This window comes from Hyperolius riggenbachi, chromosome 9 (genome assembly GCF_040937935.1).
Source record: "Hyperolius riggenbachi isolate aHypRig1 chromosome 9, aHypRig1.pri, whole genome shotgun sequence".
In the NCBI taxonomy this organism is placed as follows: domain Eukaryota; kingdom Metazoa; phylum Chordata; class Amphibia; order Anura; family Hyperoliidae; genus Hyperolius; species Hyperolius riggenbachi.
Window position 1 is genome coordinate 169350195 of NC_090654.1, and position 21693 is coordinate 169371887.

General features: G+C 40.6%; 1 protein-coding gene across 4 annotated transcripts in view; it reads left to right on the forward strand.

The window, feature by feature from the left end:
• CACNA2D3 (calcium voltage-gated channel auxiliary subunit alpha2delta 3) overlaps nt 1-21693 on the forward strand; it is a 1137695-nt gene that overhangs the window by 554878 nt on the left and 561124 nt on the right. For all 4 annotated transcript variants that reach the window (XM_068253668.1, XM_068253670.1, XM_068253669.1 and 1 more), the window contains one exon: nt 31-111. In XM_068253668.1, coding sequence (XP_068109769.1) covers nt 31-111 — 81 coding nt within the window. The remainder of the gene's footprint in view (nt 1-30; nt 112-21693) is intronic.

A 21693-nucleotide genomic window follows, 5' to 3' on the forward strand; every position in this document is an offset into this window, starting at 1 on the left:
GTTCTGAACTTTATATGCTTCACATTCTAGGCAGCGTAAACAGGAGTACCGTGGTGACAGCTAGTACAGCCATCCAGTTACTTGATGATCGAAAATCTCCGGTGGTGGCAGGTACTGTCTATAATATATTGCTATATATGTTTAATTTACATGTTTGTTGTATACTTTGTGTAAACAGTGATGTTTTAATTGGTAAATCTTTGAAGCAAAGTAAGTAATTGCTTTATAAATATTGTGAATGCCTCTAGAACTAGGTATTACCATAAACTAGTATAAATTCAGACCACATTTATGGGGAAGTTATTTTGTAATGCATAACCTCTATTCAACAAGTTCTTCTGGCATATGTTTTATTGTAAGTATTTTTCAATTTTTTTCCCCTTTTCATGTGACCTAATATGTGACCTAAAATATGGCCCATAGCATACCAGCCTTGCTCTCTTTGCTGGGCATGTTCTACATTTACTCCTACCCAGTGGTAGCATACTAGCCTCAGTGACATTGCTGGCCATGTGATACAATCACACCTACCATAGAAGCAACAACAACAAACAACATTTGTAAAGCGCTCTGCTCCTGTAGTGCATAAGCGTGGCTCAAACCAGTAATTGGTTGATTGGTAAATTGTGGTACAGAGGAAGAATTTTCCAAGTCTACAAATGCCAGGCTAAACAGTGTTTACTGGGTGTGGGAGGGAATTCTAAAGGGTAGGGGCAGCATAACAGAAAGCTCTGGCTCCAAAGGTTTTGAGATGCACTCTGCCTATAGACTTTGATGCATTTATGCACAATTATTTTTCCTCTTATGCAAACATTTTTTTTTCTTATGCCTCATGGAGGTGAATGCATTTGTGTGAAAAGTATGCATCTGTGAGATTGCAATGCCATTTTAAAGGGAGCCTACATTGAGTTCACTTAGGGCTGCCCAATCAGCTAGCACATGGGACAGGCAAGCACCTGGCGTAGATGATACGGTGTTGCTTTTCACATGACTTCCAGATTACCCTTAAAACTTAAGTGCTGAATCTAGTGATTTGAAATGAAGACCTGTTTCAGTGTTCAGATAAGCACCCCCTTCCACACTTCCCAGTTAATTAGTAAGCATAGGTGTATTAAAATGAAGGTTTTGGAGATGTGGAAAAAAAAAAAAAAAAGACACAGCTGTAAACTTCTATAATCATTGCCCAAATCCATTTGAAATGTAATTTTAGAAGCAGTAGAGTGTTGTACCGTGTTAGCCATCAGTAAAAGCAAGAAGTTTTGAATCAGGATTAGGGATGCTCATTCGGATTCCACGGAAATGCAATTTCCGAAATTCCGCTCGGAAATTGCATTTCCGCATCGGAATACGGAAATCGGTAATGCAAGTGTGTTAGGCGGATTTCCGCCGGAAATCGCGGAAATTTCCGCCGGAAATCGCGGAAATTCCGCCCGACTTTAACATCGATTTTCTCAAAAACTATAAAGTCTTTTTGAAAACTTTTTTTTGCATCTTGTTCAGGAGATTCTGCTTAATAAACCCTGAAAATTTGGTGTTTCTAGGACTTACGGGGGCTGTGCTATTAACCGCTAAATTCGGCTGATTTTTACTGTAATGTAAAATGCAGAAAATCCGCATCTGCCTATTTTCTGCATTTACATTACAGTAAAAATCAGCCGACTTTAGTGGTTAATAGCAAAGCCCCCGTAAGTCCTAGAAACACCAAATTTTCAGGGTTTATTAAGCAGAATCTCCTGAACAAGATGCAAAAAAAAGTTTTCAAAAAGACCTTATAGTTTTTGAGAAAATCGATGTTAAAGTCGGGCGGAATTTCCGCGATTTCCGGCGGAAATTCCGCATCGGAATGCGGAAATTGGTAGCGGAAAGCGGAATCGGTATTTGGCAATGGCGGAATGCGGATTTACCGCGGAATCGGAAATTGGCATTTCCGACCATCCCTAATCAGGATGATACAATTTGTTGGCTGTTGGATAAATAAAAAGTGATCTTTCGGCTAATAATAATCCTTCATTGGCCTTAGTTCCTGCATATACTGACAAAATGTAAAAAACACAGCTTATGTATAATAACATACAGAGGTGAAACATTCTTTAGCAGACATAAATAAATGTAATAAGATGCCTAAAATGTAATTTTAAAGATTGAAAACTACCTTCATGTTTCTTGTTGCAGCTGTCTATGAGTGTCTAAGTACTCACAAACTGCTACTGAGTTTTAGCCTTCAATCATTACTTTGATTTAAAGGGGCACTATGGCGAAACATTTTAAAATTTTAAATATGTGCAAACATAGACAAATAAGAATTATGTTTTTTTCCAGAGTAAAATGAGCCATACATTACTTTTCTCCTATGTTGCTGTCACTTACAGTAGGTAGTAGAAATCTGACAGAAGCGACAGGTTTTGGACTAGTCCATCTCTTCATAGGAGATTCTCAGCAAGGCTTTTATTCTTTATAAAGATATTCCCTAAAAAGGATTTAAACAATTATGCTGGTCAGCCTCCCTGCTCGCTACACAGTTTTTTGACAGTTGGACAGAGCAACTGCCATTCACTAAGTGCTTTTGAAAATAAATAAATCCCTGAGAATCCCCCCAATTTATGGCTCATTTTACTCTGGAAAAAACTGTACTTCTTATTTGTATATATTCGCACATATTTTAAATTTTACAATTTTTCACCATAGTGCCCCTTTAAGAACAACTGCCCATACAGTATCTTTCCCTCCTCCTGGAAGATCCTGTACAGTGTAGGAGATGTAGTCTTCAGCAGTGTAGGTGAACTGACATAGCAGACGAAAGGACAAAACTATCATGCATAGTAGAAATCTGAAGGAATTGGGGGGGTGAATACCCCAATTGCATTTGTGTACACTGGCTTACAAAGGCTTTCCCTAAGTCACATGACAAATATAGTGTGTGTGCTATGATAGTGTAATAAAGATTACCATGGACATAGTTTAGGGAAACATGAGCGAGTAATTCTGGAACTATCCAAGCACCTTTGAACAAACTTAGTATTTCAGTGGTGTGGATTCAAAGCTCAGGTATGATTTAGCAGTGATGCACTACATATGCTAGCACCTCTAAGTACTGTCAAAATGATTCCGAGTATTTTCTTGCTTGCTGGTGACTTCAAAATGCATTTTATGTATAGTATGAAAATATCACCCAGGAGAAAAAGGGAATTGGATTAGGCCCTCTATGTCCTATATGCTTGGACATTAGACATGAATAAATGAGACCCTTTCAGCAGTTATCAGTGGCATAGCAATAGGGGATGCAGAGGTAGTGACCGTATCAGGGCCAGAGGGGCCCCACCCTCAAGCACAATATTAGCTCTCTATTGGTCCTGTGCTGGTAATAATCAATATAATGGAGAGATAGCCTGGCACTAGATGTGAGCCAAAGGTGACACTGACTTCACCGGATTGCGTACTTCATAGCCAATTGTGCACTCAGAAGCAGTCATGCAGATGTAGAAAAATAGAAAAGGCGAGGCACTAATTGTAGCAAAAATAGAAGGTGCCTTTAATCCACGGTGGTTAGATACATCAGAGTGTACAGTGGGGGTGAGGGAGGCCTGACAGCTGTTTCACTTTAAACAAAGCTTCCTCAGAGGCCAATAGAAGTAAAATGTTCCTTCTATTGACCTCTGGGGAAGCTTTGTTTAAAGCGAAACAGCTGTCAGGCCTCCCTCACCCCCACTGTACACCCTGATGTATCTAACCACCGTGTATTAAAGGTACCTAGCTGGTAATAATCATTTCTATAGATGCTTGAAATAGTAGTAATCATTAATAAACTTTTCCCCATCCCCTCCTTGCACCCCCGACACTGTGGAAATCCTTGCAGGTTTTGGTGTGTCATATCAATTGTTATGAACAGAGTGCTTGGGGGCCCCATGTAAAACTTGCACCGGGGCCCATAGCTCCTTAGCTACGACACTGGCAGTTACTTTTGATGTTTTTAAATCTACAGCTCCCAGCAAAAGAAATTGTAGAGCAATTGTGGAATGCAACAAGAGAAACAAATATGTTTTCATTGACTCATTACTGGTGCTCAAACTGACTATATTCAAATGTAAACAAAACAGTTATATTGTACTCTTATACGATTTTTACCTTGTAAAAGTTCAAGACATTAGGCCCATTGTCCTGGTAACTATCCATGGATTTTTTTTGTTTGCTTTATTCTTTACATCATATGGAAGAGAGTCAAATACAATAAACCAGGATGCCTAGCTTCTCTTGATAGCATGTTGTATGCCACACACAGGACTTTTCTTGGCCAATGTAGAAAAAGTTCAATGAAAAACAACAACATCCGCATTGGTCTTCTAAACCCAAAACGACTCTTGGCCGTGTTCAAATGATTCATTTAATAATAATGATAATTGCCATGGAGTGGTTTAATATCTTAAATCTTAGGAGTGTTTCACCAGTGCAATTACAAAGACATCTCAATATTTCATATTACCAAATTGCTAGGTTGGAGACCCCTCAAATTACATGGTTCATAAACCACTGAACAATATGTTCTATAATTTATTTGTACATAACAGGACAGCTGAATTGCAGATTGCCTGACTACTGCGTTACATAATGTCTTGGTCCAAGTTGAATCTTAGTTTTCCACTGCAGCACACAAACAGTTTTATATCCTTTATCAAAATTACTCTGATCAGATTTTACAAAGGTATACATTTTTTTAAAGGATCGCTCTAGCCAAAATGGAAAATACACATAGCTTCTTGTTGCATGGTAGCCTGGAAGCCAAATAGTGATATAGTGATTTATAGGTTAAAGCTGCCTCTGCAGTACAGGCAAGAGGATTAAGCCACAGAGTCTATACTGAACTTCAATATTGTAATGGATTGCGGAGACACCGCCGCGCGGTCTGACAGCGAGGCGGCTGGTTCCGCTTTCAGACCGGCGGTTTCTCCGCAGCAGCATGCGTCTGGTTTGTCTGAGCCTAGTAGTGCACACAGATGGAGAGCTACGCGCGCGCGCTAACAGGCAGGCCCTTTATGCCAATAGGAGAAGGATCAGCTGATCAGGACGATCAGCTGATCCCAGCGCGTAATGGATTGCGGAGACACCGCCGCGCGGTCTGACAGCGAGGCGGCTGGTTCTGCAATTAGACCGGCGGTTTCTCCGCAGCAGCATGCGTCTGGTTTGTCTGAGCCTAGTAGTGAACTCAGATGGGGAGCTACGTGCGCGCGCTAACAGCCAATAGGAGAAGGATCAGCTGATCAGGACGATCAGCTGATCCCAGCGCAGTAGGTGATTGGCTGAATGGGACTGGGCGGCGATGAGGAGCACTCTGCTATATATACTTCTTGCTTGTCAGTTGCTGGTTGTCTGCCGTTGCAAATGCTTAGGTGTTAGCACTCAGACCATAGTCAGATCCCTCAGTGTGTTAGAACCAGGTGGACCTGGGAATTCACACTTAGCCAGATTACTGTGTTATTACTGTGTTATACTTTAGACCTGTTCCAGGGTGTAGAGACCACGGAGCTCACACCCAAGATTAGGGATACTGTGTCATTGCTGTGTTATTCTTTAGACCAGTTCCAGGGTGTAGAGACCACGGACTTCACACCCAAGATTAGGGATACTGTGTCATTGCTGTGTTATTCTTTAGACCAGTACCTGAGTGTTGAGACCACGGACCTCACACTCTAGACTAGGCCTCTGCTTGATATCTGTTATGACCTATTGCTCTCTTGACCCTTCTCCTGCTCTCTGATTCGGTACCTTTGCATATCTGATTACCTGTTGCCAACCCTGCCTGTCCCTGGTTACCGAATCAGCCTTCTGTCTCTTTACCTTATCTGCTCGTGTGTTGCCGACCCGGCCTGGCCGACCCTTCTAGTTGTGACACGCACCCGATGGGGTGTCCAGGAGTTGCAGGGACTCCCTGTCCCTCAGAGGGACCTCTCTGCCCCTCAGAGGGACCTCTCTGCAATCCAGTTAGGGACTCTATCCCATAGGAGTCCTTGGACTGCAGTAGAGTCTGACTACCAGCAGTTCAGGGAATCACTGGCTCTCTGGTTATCTCCAACCCTAACTAGGGGATACTTGTTATACGGTCTAGGGTCACCTGCTCCTCAGGTGATCCAGGCTCATATACTGTTGCACCAAACACTTACACTTCATCAGGTGTCCAGAGGTTAGTTATACTTGTATTATTGGTGATTCTGCAGATCATCAATAATCAGGTATATATCTGTATTCTTGGTGACACTGCAGATCACCAATAATCAGATTCTCTCTGTGTACTGACACCGATCGTTACAAATATACAGTCTAGATGAGGTAATACTGTAATCTATAGGCCAGCCCCATGTGTTCAACATTTTTTTTTTTAAGTTTTGGAGAATGGAAACAAGTAATTTAAGAAATACAGCAACTACCTACATGATGATAAAGGAAGAAACATTACTGTTAATCAGGGTGCATCAAATAGTGCTTAGTTTAGTTTGATTTTCCAAGACAATCTAATAGGTTCATTTGTTGTTTTTCTACTAGTGTTACTGATGTCAGATGTAGGAAGGTATAATTCATGAAATCAAATGGCACTTCTGAAATGTCCTGGCATTTGGTGCATGTCTATCAGACAGTTCAAATGTGTAGCCTCCTCATTGGCCTTTTATTTTAAGCACAGTAAGAAATGTACATTGCTTCTGTTTTAGAAAACTGAGTCCTTAGTTCTATCCAGAGATCTAGGCTGGCATCATATGCCTATTCAATAAACGCGTTGTTCCACTGGTGAAAGCACTCCACATTCCCATCCACCTTTCATGACAATTGGGCTTACAGCACAAAGCATGGGCTCCAGTCCTCGTTAGGTAGCTAGGTAGTAGTAGGAAGGTAGTAGGAAGGCAAGCTATATCTGTCTCCAACCAATGCACCAATTCCTCTGCAAAAAATGGAACAGTCAGTGAGCAGAACTAAAGATTGCAGCCATGATGTGCACTCTAGCTGTCAGCAGTTGGGAATAGCATGGAATCCATGCTTTGAGGCTTTTTCAGATGGCAACAATTAATGTATATACACACAGAGCATTTATATTGTGCTTCTCTCCTGACAGACTCAGAGCAGCAGAGCTGCAGCCACTAGGGTGCATTTACTAGGCAGTAGCACTGTTAGGGAGTCTTGCCCAAGGTCTCTTTACAAAATAGGTGGTAACTTACTGAACAGGAAGAGCCGAAATTTGAACTCTGGTCATCTGTGTCACAGGCAGGTGCACGTGCAGCAGGTGCCTGTGCGTGTGCGGCAGGCGTGCGCGCGCATGTCGGGTGCGTGTGCACAGTACATGCGGCGGCGGGCGGCGGCGAAAAACACAGACTATAGAGTCTGTTTTTAAACGGGCTTGGGTCTGCTAGTTTTACATATATTTTACTTGTAGCACTATGTTGTTGCCCACAAGTAGCTGCTGACAAGCAACTGACATACATGAATAACATGCAAATCATGGCCTATGTGTAACAGTGGATGTAGGATTAATGGAACATGTCAGCATTACTGGACTAGAAATGATTCTCTCCTTTACTAAGCACCAGAGAAAGCTTTGGCTCTGTGCAGACTGTGATGGATTACATCTTACAAATCATCCCACTGGCATATGAAAGAGGACTTTAGGCTTGTAATACTGGGGAAATCCTCCATGCATTTAGTAATAAACATTCAGGAACAATGTTTCGGCTTACATCTCATATTCATCCCAACTAAACTTGGTCTCAGTATCCAGACATTACATTTTCTAAATTTTTCTTCATGTTCATTGTGTTCGAATGTAGTCACTAAGCACTGCTGTGCTTTGCCATTTGTAACTCCAACAATCCCAAGAATACGTTTATTCTTTAGTTATTCATCTTTCTTTTTTCTAAACTCAGCATATAAGAACTATTTCATTGATTAGACTCACTTATAAGACAAATATTGTGAAAAATGCCGATTTATTTTAATAAATATTGTTAGTTATTACCAGAAAGTATACACTTTATTTTGTAGTTCTTTTGCTTTTCTGCTTTCTGTCAAAGGGAAAACTTGGTAAAAAAAAAAAAGTAAATTGTTGCTAAAGCATTTTTCCCAGTTTGTAAACAATTAAAGTGGTCACAACAATTTGTGAAGAGTAAAGTATTGTACAAGGGTGATTAAACTTGGCCAAGGCCAATAATGACCACCTCTACTGAGATTCTAGCATGTGTACAATGGCTCCTGATTTGCTTACATTTAATAAAGGTGCTGGTTAAAAAGGGCACAGGAAATATCTGGCAGTAGAATATTGATAAATTTACAGACATTCGACTACTTTATTTATATAGTAAAATATCGGTAATATTTACTGATATCTTACTATGACCTAACCTCTCCCTACTGCCACACAGAACCTTAACACCACCTGTGATGCCTAACCTTACCCCCCCCCCCACACTTACTGTTGGTTCATCTTTAAGCCCCCTGGGGGTATCTAACCTTCACCCCCCTGGTGGAAGTTTACCACCAACCAGGGGATTATTCACTCTGCTCACCCTGCCCGCTCTGTAATGCTCTTCATGCATCACTACAATTGCCCTTCTGCCACCAAATAGCAACATAACCTGTTGTTCACCTCTGTATGTACAGCCGTGGCCCCGCAATGTCGCTGTAGGGATTCTGATCCTTACTGGACGACAGTCCTCTTATGTGTGTCCTAGGCTTTAGAAATGAAGGAACAGGATAATTGAATCTCTCCTGATGCTTATTGTTTTGACCCTTTCTGGCACTCATTCAGTACCCCTAACAGAAGAACAGTGACATGAAACCCAGTCTGTTTCAAAGATAAAAGCAATATTCCACTCTTAAATAGTTTAAAATAAAACAATATATTTAACCTTCCATCTCACAACAATGGTTTGGTTCCCTTCTCTTGCAACGAGCTACTTCAGACAATGGTTTATCCTACGTTTTCTCACAAAGGGCTACCTCTTATAACTTATGAGTTATTCAGACAATGTTTTAGACTGGCCTCTCATAGTGGTTGATGCATGAAATCATGGTAATATTACCGTGCACAGATAGCTCACAGCAATATCTAGGGCCTGTTTCCACTGGTGATTGGATCCAAAGGGATGTGATATGCATAACTTCCGCTCCCATTTGCGTCACTTCCGCATCTACCGATGCGGAAGTACATAGGAGGAGATGGGACGCGGGTGCGACTGTGCGAGCATGCTTCTCGGATTGCTCCGCATAACCAGCATGCAATGGAAACTGTTCTATTGCCGTGCGTTGGCGTCATTTCCACCATGGTGCGATGCGTCTATGTAGCCGCATCGCACCACGTGTAATGGAAATGGGCCCTTAATAGCTGGATCCAGAAAAGCTGATGCAGAGCTAGTGGAAATAGGCCCTTACCCTTACTATTGGCTCTGGGCACCACGAGCTACTCTATTAGCACAACCTATAGTATTCGACTAGCGCTACTGTAACACATCCTACTAATGGTAATGCTCACTAGTAATGTGCAGTACCATAGCAATGGTTGCGCTAGTAGAGTACAGCAGGTCACGCTAATAGAGTAACTTGTGGTGCTCAGTGCAGATAGTAAAGGTAATTTTGTCATGTGCTGTCTGTGAACAGCAATGTTACTGTGATTTTGTGCATCAACCCTATAAAGAGATTAGTTTCAGTTTCACAGAACTTGTTTCAAGACATAACTTAGTTGAATTTAATACAAATTTTGCAGTCAAGTTTAGTTTATAGTCTAGTATTTTCTGTTCATATTTAGATATTCTTTTTGAATGTTGAAAGGCATATATCTTTTGAATCTTCTGTTGACCTTTTGTCTGATTTTGTGATTTTAATTAATAGCCAGAAGATCTCAAAATATTATTTTGGCTATCTATTAAAGTAAATTAATTCCTGTTTATAGCTATTTCAAGTTTATCAAAGAAACCACAAGTCTAAGCCACCCATGATAAATACATAGCAAAGTCTGTCTTATTGACACCAGCTAGACCTGGCACACTTCTGAAAAACTTTGTTTTGTAAGACGAAGTGTCATCAAGTATAAAAGAAGGACAAACGTGGAAAACATTACAAGCAAACCCTTTGGACAGTCTTAGATCTTGTCATCTTTTGCCATTGTGTGCTTGCCCAAGACTTGTGTTTATTCTTTAATGAGCCCAAACAATGATTATAGAGCCTGAAGCAAATTGTGTACTGAAAGAAAAGTCCTTGATCTAGACGATCACAATTAATCAAAATACAGAGACATTTGTTTTTGTTTTCTTTCAATTAACAAAACAAAGTCTGTGCTTGTCTCCTAAAATGTCAACAATACTAGTGGTGGTAAGGTTGCATTATCATCATAGATGTAATGTTAAGTTGAAGGAAGGGTTAATATTAGGCAAATTTATGCTGCTTAGAATAGGACCAACCAAAGGCACTGGCTGATGTTTTTGATGGTCTAATTCCACATTGCATAAACGCACACACATTTAACATACAATTGGCACCAACTTGAAACTATGAGCATCCTACTGACATTTTATAGTTTTGGAAAGGTTGAAATTGTATTAGATTAATAGTAGTTGTAAGTGAAATATGTTTTCTGTTAATAAACTTGATGTGTGTTTATTTTTACATTAAATATAAATACAAAAACTAAAAAAACAAAAACCAATAAGATGTTAAAGCCCAACTCCAGGAACATAGTTCATGTTAGTTTTGGAAATGCAGATATCAAACCAACAAAGGTTGTTTCCCGAAGCTTAAAAGCAGGTTTTTAGCTGTGATCCCATTCAAATGAATATAGTATTCCACGCTGCATCAGAAAGAAGCAGCTGTCTATATGAACAAAGGCAGACCACATGTGCTAGCTGGTAGCCTTCACCAAGATTATACATTTAGTGGTGCAATCTAAGTTTCGATCGTCACAAAAAAAAAAATGTTGTGGAACTCCTCTTCTGAGCTTCATTAACTGACTTCTTTCAAACTACCTGAGTCTTTTGGTGTTGGGCACCAGGAGAGTATTTTGACAATAGTATTTAGTTCCAGGAAACACATTATTAAGCGAGGTTGGGAATGGATAGTATCACTGGAAGGACAGGCAACAACAATGCATACGTAGCATAGTTTTATTAACAATTCATCTTGAACACATCACTCTTCCATTTTGCATCGCCAGACCAATCCACAGGTATCTTCACTATTACAGTCCATGCTTGAGTTTTCACATTCAGTAAACATTATTCAAGGTGTTTGGTCTTTTGATTTCTTCTGTATTGGGGCAATTGGATAGCACCATAAACCATTGCACCTTATTACAAGGCTCCTCAGCCGGCCATGTCCTCTAGAAGTAGGTGCTGCAGGGAAGGTTTTGTGCACCTCTCTTTTCCCTATAGATTGGGGCTAGGCTAGTACAGCTCATAAGAAAATCCTCACAATGTATTTTATTATTATTTAATTCCTGAATGATTTCAGTTTCAGCACCCTGGAAAGCTTATGATCTGAACTATCCTAGTTGGCAGGACATTTAATGCATCAGCTGCTGCTGCATTTCACTGGTCCATTTTAAAAAGACATCGTTTTGCATATAATTTGCATCTTATTCCATAAGATGCATCCATATATGCATTATCACATGATACCATGTATGCTTTTCTCATACCAGTGCACACAGTGTGTGATTTTGTGTGCATTACAACACAGCACCATTTACTGATTTTTTCACCTAAATGACCTGGTGTAGACCGTGTAGCGGAAACCGAACTTATCCAATTATTTTTGTTTTTCACATAAAATTTCACTGCACCTGATAAGAAATTTGAAGTGAGCATAGTGCAACTTAGATGCTCTTTCTGTTTGTAATTCAACCCTGTTGACTGGTCTTTGCATCCAATCTGACAATGCCCATTCTAAATGGTTGACTTTACTGTTCTAACTTGTTTCTTGATTCCCTTCTCCCTGCCCCCGGTTTAGGTGATGCTGATGGTGTGTGACTAGTTATATAGCCTTTGTGCCTGTGAGCTTACTTTTCTCCTTGCCATAGAAATCGAAGCTCCCAGAGGTAATGGTGGTGGTGGAGTTTTCTGAGAATTCTGTTTAGAGAAGCATTCAGTAGCTGGAGGTTACATTAACACTTTGGTCTGCATTAATTGTTTCTTGTCAGTATGACCAAGATGACAGATGCTTTGAAAGGATAACTATCTGAACAGCCATTTCCTGGCAGCTGTCCTTTGACAAAGACAACTTCAGTTCACTCTGCATTGTTCTCGCCGGGCGACGAGTGACGACCCCCGTATCATTATTATATGGTGTTTTACTGTGTTTGATAAACATATTCTTTCAGCTTACTGCATATACATGCAGCGATTTAGTGAGCTCTTTTCATGTACTTTGTGAAGAAGAGACTGATAATAACCATTCATTTTCAATGGCATTGTAAAGGCGCAGATCTGAATTTAGCATAAGCAATCAGTGAGATCCTTTTAAAGGGAATCTCTTAGTTTTTCTTTATCGTTAATGAAAATATGCATTGAATGTTTGAAAACCTGAATGAAAACTATGAAATCTGTATACTTTAATATACTATGATGTCAAGTTGTGAGCACTGGCACATCTGTAACACTGCTGCAGTTGTGTGTATGTGTGTGTGTTTTGGGGCTTATTTGTTTTTGTTTTTTTTTGGGGGGGGGGGGGGGGTTGGTAAGGAAGTGGGAAGTCAGAGTGTTATGTAAGTTGCCTTTTTGATACAACTAAAAACTTTGACACGCCTGCCTGTCATTTTGAATCAGTAGGAGGCGCCCTCTAATATAGCACAATAGCACTTAAATATTTAGAAAATGTATAAATTCACAGGGTAAGAGTCAATAGTCCTACCTGTGCTGAAGATGATCAGACCGGTATATCGATCGACAATTTTTTATTGATATTTCGAATTAAGCACTTTGACAACGCGTTTCGTGACATCAGTCGCTTCCTCAGGTCAAATAAACGTGCTTCAGAAAAAAGACAGGGATGGCACTCAGAAACATATACATATAACACTAATACATCATGCATATTGCATAAAATGCAAAAATAATAAAAAAGAGATATAAAAATATATAAAAAACATTGCATACAATATATATAATCGTACCATCAAATACTACATACATATAATATATATAGAATGTCCAATTACGATAATTCTTATCTAAATTAAAATGTATATAAAATATACAGCTTTCTGTATATATATATATATATATATATATATACTGTATATATATACATATATATATATATATATACATATATATATATATATATATATATATATATATATATAAAAACAGCACCTTTCTAATATACCTAATCCATTTACACGCAGGTAAAGTGATACGGTAATATTATTACCCACATAGGGATAGTTAGGATTACCATATGAAATATGTAAAGTTTTATAGCCTATTCTTGGTTGGGCCCAGACCTAATGAGGATGGACTATAGGATGGTATATAGAATAGACAAATGTTAAATGAGACGGAGTAAAAAGTGTAGACAGTCCCCAGTGTTTTACCATAGGGGAGTTAGCCTATGTGTGGGGTGGGGGACCCCTGCCTGAACAGATTTATAGGCATACGGATGGCGCCCAGCCATCTGTTATAGCCTTAGAGGTAAGCTGCATTTTTCTTACTCCCGTCCCATAAGTCTAAATTCCCTCCATGTTGCCTACCCTGAGGGAGAGGAAATTCATATCTCTCTCTCTCTCTCTCTCTCCCCCCCCCCCCACTTGTCCTCCCCACGCCTAGTCTATATTAACCAACCCTCCTATTCACTTTATGGCAGGGGTCCCCCACCCCACACATAGGCTAACTCCCTATGGTAAAACACCGGGGACTGTCTACACTTATTACTCCGTCTCATTTAACATTTGTCTATTCTATATACCATCCTATAGTCCATCCTCATTAGGTCTGGGCCCAACCAAGAATAGGCTATAAAACTTTACATATTTCATATGGTAATCCTAACTATCCCTATGTGGGTAATAATATTACCGTATCACTTTACCTGCGTGTAAATAGATTAGGTATATTAGAAAGGTGCTGTTTATATATATATATATATATATATATATATATATATATATATGTGTATATATATGTATATATATACAGTATATATATATATATATATATATATATATATATATATGTATATACATATATATATGAGTCCTCTGGGAGAAAAGCGCTTTACAAATGTTATTGTATTGTATATATATATACAGAAAGCTGTATATTTTATATACATTTTAATTTAGATAAGAATTATCGTAATTGGACATTCTATATATTATATGTATGTAGTATTTGATGGTACGATTATATATATTGTATGCAATGTTTTTATATATTTTTATATCTCTTTTTTATTACTTTAGCATTTTATGCAATATGCATGATGTATTAGTGTTATATGTATATGTTTCTGAGTGCCATCCCTGTCTATTTTCTGAAGCACGTTTATTTGACCTGAGGAAGTGACTGATGTCGCAAAACGCGTTGTCAAAGTGCTTAATTCGAAATATCAATAAAAAATTGTCGATCAATATACCGGTCTGATCATCTTCAGCACAGGTAGGACTATTGACTCTTACCCTGTGAATTTATAAATTTTCTAAATATTTAAGTGCTATTGTGCTATATTAGAGGGCGCCTGCTACTGTTGTTTTTTCCTGAACTTTCATACCCTACTGGTTAGGGAGGTTGTTCCTATCTTGGTATAGGGCACCACTTTTGTCCTAGGAGCAGCGACCTAAAGGCCGAGTGGAGACGGTACTTCTCCACATATGCTGATGGTGGTTGCCTTCAAAAGCAACCTACCTTTGTGAGTATATCACCTTTTACAATATAGTCCCATTGTTGAGACGTTATCACACGATATCGGGCTCCCGGTGTCCCTGTGTTTTTTCTGTCTTCTTTCTGTCTTCTGTTATACCTAGTATGATTGTCATTTTGAATGTTTGTGCTTTACTAGTTTGTTGTGAAAAAAGCATGCAGCCAGTAAGGGCCACTATCAGAAATTTCTGGGCCCCATACTGGGCAAACCTACTGCCCACCCCCCCCCCCCCATGCCAAATCCGAATCTGCAGAAAAAACCTCTTTAACCACTTGACCACCACAGGTGGTGTTCCCCTTATGGACCTAAGTGATGTTCACAATTCAGCGCTCCTCCCATTTATTCACTAATAAGGTTATCTTATCACACTGAGATGACCTATATCTTATTGTTTTTTTTGCCACCAATAAGACTTTCTTTTGGTGGTACTTTTTGCTAAGAATTATTTTATTCTAGATAAATTTTAAGGGGAATAATAAAAACAAATGAAAACAAAATATTTCTCAGTTTGCAGCCATTATAGTTTTAAAGAGGAACTGTAAGGACAAAATTAAGTCATTGCCAGCAGGTAGCCTATAACCAACTTATAGGGGGAAACCTCGTATTTTCTGATATAAAGCTAGCATTTTTCCGGTATTTCACCTTTAAGAAGGAGGCCACGCCCCCTCATGGGGTTAGTCCGCGGCTGAATAGTAATTAGTCTTGTGCGCACTGCCTTCTGGGTAGTGACATCACCAGTAGTTCAGGGGGGAAAAAGGCTGCAGTCCTCACGTCATCAACGTAGGACGTGTGCACACGGTAGAAGAAGTTGATCTTGCAGCCTCAGCTGGGATGATTAATCATCCCTCTCGGCCCCGTAAAGTTGCGCTGCCACTATCAGGTCTATGACCTGCAGGTCAGCGGCATGTGTTTAATTAACCTAATCCCTGCTGGAATCTTTCATTTGTCAGCTCTTCCGACAGCCTTCCGATCCTCTAACTCGCACATGTCAAACTCTCTGCAGCGTCAGAAAATTTGTGTCTGAAAAAGTGTTTCCCCTAGTATACATTCGGTTTAGCCCGCGCAGCCCTGCCCAGCTCCCTCCCTCCTTCCCTTGCTTACAAGGGAGAGTTCAGCCTGGCTGTAAGTGTGTCTATCATGCTCCTGTTCCACTCCCTCCCCCTTGCGTCTTTGGCTCAGGACAACTCATGCTTGTAGGCTGCTATATACCAAGCTTGGGTAAACAGCGGGACACCTCAGGCTTGTAGTCTACTATATACTCTGTTTGGGTACATAGTGTTCAGTGTGCTGGCTCTCCTCTGCTGCTCTCCCCCATGCTGTCACATTGTCCTCTTTTATCACCCTGCTTCTTATCTTTATGATCCCTCTCCATCACTTCCAGTCTTCAGCTGCTACTATACACCCCTTCCCTGCTGGCTATTTTTTTTTTTTTTTTTTTTTTTTTTTTTTACTGTGTGTCTTTCTTTTCACAAATTAGTTTTGTCCTTTTTCCCTGACGTGTTAGACGTTACTAGGTATGACAGCACACATTATTTTTACTGTACTTTAGTTGCCCATCAACCAGAAGTTTACCTTTTATTTTTTCTTCTATTTATGTAATTGGCGATTGCATTAATTCATTATTTGGCCACATTTTTGTATTTATGTTAAGCGCAACTGATTTTGGTGTTTCTCTCCCCTGCCTTGTTTTGAATGTCCTATTGGTTTTTCATATTTTAGAGTTCAATGGTGCATTTCATATATTGTGGTGATCAGCATGTTTTATATATGGGGGTGATTAGTGCATTTTCTATGTAGTTGTACTTATTTATAATTCGAAACGCAAAACGTGAAGTAAATAAAAGTCTGTAATTTGGACAATTTTTAATCCCTAACCCTTTCCTTACCAGTGTGTAAAATTACTGGGTCTATTGCTAATCCGTTATGATCATAAGCAGATACCTGAATGTTTTAAGTGAATCTAAAAAACGAGATGTCCTGTGCCTGCGCCATCCTGGCACAAAGCTCCGGTTCCCCGCCACGGCTTACTTTCATCTCACACCGTCTGGCCAGTGGATGTATACTGCATATGTGTGGCTATGGCCGTGCGCATCCTCATGTCACCAGGAGCGTCCTTACACAGGCACAGTACTTGGAAATCTCTTACTGCGCAGGTCACTTCTGGTGCCATGCATGCGCAGTGTACATCCACTGGCCAGAAAGTGAAAAACGAAACTGAGCCATGGCGGGGGACCAGAGCATCATTCCAGGATGGCGTGGGCACAGGATGTCTGCAGGGGGCTGGTAGAAATTCCAGGTAAGTGAAACTCATTTTTCTCCCATCGATTTAGGTTCTGGGTCTGGGATCCAGACTCGCTTTCGACGCAGAGGACTGCGCTCTCCACTACCTGGAATCATACTCTCTAATGTCAGGTCCATATGTAACAAACTGGATGAGCTTCAACTACTGATCAGAAAAAAGAAGGACTTTCATCTCTCTGCTGCCCTTTGCTTCACAGAAACTTGGCTATCTGAGCTTATTCCAGACAATGCTCTGCAGATTAATGGATTTACACTCTACAGATCTGACCAGGACCCACTTACTTCTGGCAAAACCAAAGGTGGAGGACTCTGTTTCTATATTAATGATAGGTGGTGCACGGATGTTACAGTTATTAAGAGGACATGCTCGGCTGGGCTAGAAACACTCTTCATAAACTGCAGACCCTACTATTCACCCCATGAGTTTTCTTCATTTATTTTGGTTGCTGTGTACATCCCTCCACAAACATGTATGCAGCCTGTGCTCCAGGAACTCGCAGATCAAATCACTGAGGTGGAAAGGAAGTATCCCGATTCTTTTTTTATCATACTAGGGGATTTCAACAGTGCTAACCTTTCCAAAGAACTCCCCAAAAACAGGCAACACGTCACAAGCACAACTAGAGAAGGTAAGACACTTGATCACTGTTACACTACGACTAAGGACTCGTATCACTCTGTCAGCAGGGCAGCTCTCGGGAACTCGGATCATGCTGTTATACAGCTTATCCCAACATACATCCAAAGACTAAAAACTGCCAAACCTGTAGTGACCACAGTTAAGAAGTGGACGAGTGAAACTGTAGAAAAACTACAGAGCTGCTTTGATTTAACAAACTGGAATATATTTAAAGAATCCACCAGTGACCTAAATGAATACACTGACGCTGTGACATCATATATTACCTTTTGTGAAGAGTCCTGCATCCCCACAAAAAAGTGCACCGGGTACAATAACGATAAACCCTGGTTTACATGACATCTTAGGAAGCTGCGCCTCGATAAAGAAAGGGCATGTCATACAGGCGATAAAGTCCTCTACAAAGCTGCAAAATACAAACTGCAGAGAGCCATTACTGACGCAAAAAAAGATTATTCTAAAAAACTTGAGAAACAATGTTCAAACACCGACTCGTTCACAATATGGAAATCTCTGCATGAAATTACCAGCTACAGGAAGAAATCTCCGCCCTCACTACACAATCTGCAGCTTGCAAATGAACTGAATACATTTTATTGCAGGTTTGACACTAGCAACAAAAGCCAAACACACCAAGTCAATTCGCAATTTCCATCTCTGCAACAGGCAAACTGAACACTCATCCTGCCAGCCAATGTCTCCACCCCCTGCGTTGCCTCAGCATCTACACAACACAGGAGGCCAGACACAATCTATTGACCTGTCCCCAGATGTGCATGCTCTAACAATATGCCAATCAGATGTAAACAGACTCTTCAAAAGACAAAACACTAGGAAAGCAATGGGACCAGACACTGTCTGCGAAATTCTTGAAACTCTGTGCTGATTAATTAGCTCCTGTATTCACAGACATATTCAAAGCATCTCTCGAACTCTCAATTGTTCCGGCCTGTTTTAAAAGCTCAACTATTGTACCAATTCCAAAAAATTCAAAACCTACATGTTTAAATGATTACAGGCCTGTTGCCCTGACATCATTGGTCATGAAAGCATTCGAAAAACTGTTAATGGCTTATCTGAAATCTATCACAGATCCCCTGCTGGACTCTCTGCAATTTGCCTACAGGCTTAATAGATCCGCAGATGATGCCGTGAACATGTGTATGCATTATGTACTACAGCATCTAGACACCCCAGGAACCTACACCAGGATTTTATTTATAGATTACAGCTCTGCATTTAATACCATAATGCCATCTCTGCTACACAGCAAGCTCTCCCTGCTACACATACCTGAATCCATCTGCAAATGGATAACCGATTTCCTAACCGACAGGAGAAAGCATGTTAGACTTGGTAAACACACATCAAGCTCTCTGACAGTCAGTACTGGTGCACCCCAGGGATGTGTGCTTTCCCCACTGCTCTACTCACTGTACACTAATGACTGCATCTCCACAGATCCATCTGTTAAGGTTCTGAAGTTTGCAGATGACACAACAGTAGTTGGTCTCATAGAAAACGGGGACGAGTCTGCATACAGGCATGTGGTGGGACAGCTTTCCTCCTGGTGCAGCAGCAACAACTTGTAACTAAATGCTCTCAAAACCATGGAGATGATAATAGACTTTAGGAGATCTCCCCCCCAGCACCTCCCCTTAACCATAAATGGATCCACAATAACCCAGGTAGAGTCATTCAAGTTTCTTGGGTCCACTATCTCACACAACCTAAAATGGGACAATAACACTGCCACTATTGTCAAGAAAGCGCAACAGAGGATGTACCATCTACGGCAGCTGAAAAAGCTTGGCCTACCTCAAAATTTAATGGTGCAGTTCTACACTGCAATTATCGAATCCACCATAACATCATCTATGACTGTATGGTTCGGCTCCTGCTCAGCATTAGAAAAGGTGAGGCTGCAGCGCATCATCCGATCAGTGGAAAGTATAATTGGCTGTAGCTTACCTTCCCTGCAGGATCTCTACGCTAGCAGGCGCAGAAAGAGAGCAACCAAAATTGCCTCTGACCCCTCTCACCCAGCTCACTCCATCTTCCAGCGCATGCCTTCAGGAGTAAGATTCCGGTCAATCGCTACCAAAACCTCTAGACACAGGAACAGCTTTTTTCCTCAAGCGGTAGCCATACTTAATGCTGAACCACGTTAGAGCTGCCAGGACTTGATAGTAATCAGCACAGAACTGTAAATGAACAATTCTCACATCGCTTAAGCTACATACACATGAGACACGGATGTCTGCAATTGCATGGAGACAAGCAACAGTTGAAAGTCTCCAGCAACGACAGTTGTATACAAGCAACGATTGTATACACGCGGCAACAACCTGTCTGCAACATAGCGGAAACTGTTGCTCAACAACTTCTGTCGCAGGTTCAATGAACTGTCGGACTCACAAGAGTTGCTAGAGACTAGCATACACACGACTGCACCGACTTGAGACTAGGGACGGTTGCTGCAACAGCTGTTGCCGGGGATTGAACAAGTCAATCGCCTGGAGACAGCTCTGATTAGCAACAGTTTCTTGCGCGCGCCTCATACTCATGGAGGACCTGTTGCTGCAACATGCGCGCGCCATGTGTTTCCAGGTACAGTTGTAGCCCGTGTATGGGCCTTTACTGCCACTATACTTATAATGTCCTTGACTTGTAATATACACACTGTCTGTCCTTGTATTGTTTTTGTTTGCGTTTGTTAACCACTTGAGGACCGCGGGCTTTACTCCCCTTAAGGACCAGACACTTTTTTCCATTCAGACCACTGCAGCTTTCACGGTTTATTGCTCGCTCATACAACCTACCACCTAAATGAATTTTGGCTCCTTTTCTTGTCACTAATAAAGCTTTCTTTTGGTGCTATTTGATTGCAGCTGCGATTTTTACTTTTTATTATATTCATCAAAAAAGACATGAATTTTGTCAAAAAAATTATTTTTTTTTAACTTTCTGTGCTGACATTTTTCAAATAAAGTAAAATTTCTGTATACATGCAGCACAAAAAATGTGGACAAACATGTTTTTGATAAAAAAAAAAACCCATTCAGCCTATATTTATTGGTTTGGGTAAAAGTTATAGCGTTTACAAACTATGGTGCAAAAAGTGAATTTTCCCATTTTGTAGCATCTATGACTTTTCTGACCACCTGTCATGTTTCATGAGGGGCTAGAGTTCCAGAATAGTATAAATACCCCCCAAATGACCCCATTTTGGAAAGAAGACATCCCAAAGTATTCACTGAGAGGCATAGTGAGTTCATAGAAGATATTATTTTTTGTCACAAGTTAGCAGAAAATGACAGTTTGTGACAAGGAAAAAAAAAAAGTTTCCATTTCTGCTAACTTGTGACAAAAAAAAAATGAAATCTGCCATGGACTCACCATGCCCCTCTCTGAATACCTTGAAGTGTCTACTTTCCAAAATAGGGTCATTTGTGGGGTGTGTTTACTGTCCTGGCATTTTGGGGGGTGCTAAATTGTATGCACCCCTGTAAAGCCTAAAGGTGCATATTGGACTTTGGGCCCCTTAGCACAGTTAGGCTGCAAAAAAGTGCCACACATGTGGTATTTCTTACAAGTATGCCGCCGCTCCAACGAGCCAGGCCAGCCAATGGAATATGTGAAAGGAGCAATACAGTACCTCTTCCGGCCGTGCGGGTGGTTGTTAGTACCTCTCTCTATGCAAACAAAATCTTGCTGTAATCCCGATATCCAGGAGCGCGATGCCGCTCAGCTCTACGTGGATGGAGTCTGACCATGTGATCCCCTGGTCAGCTGATACCCAAACTTCCTGTAGCTGGCTTCCTTGCGTTCCAACAGTGGCTCCGTCCCAATAGCAGTGAAGGCAGCAGCGG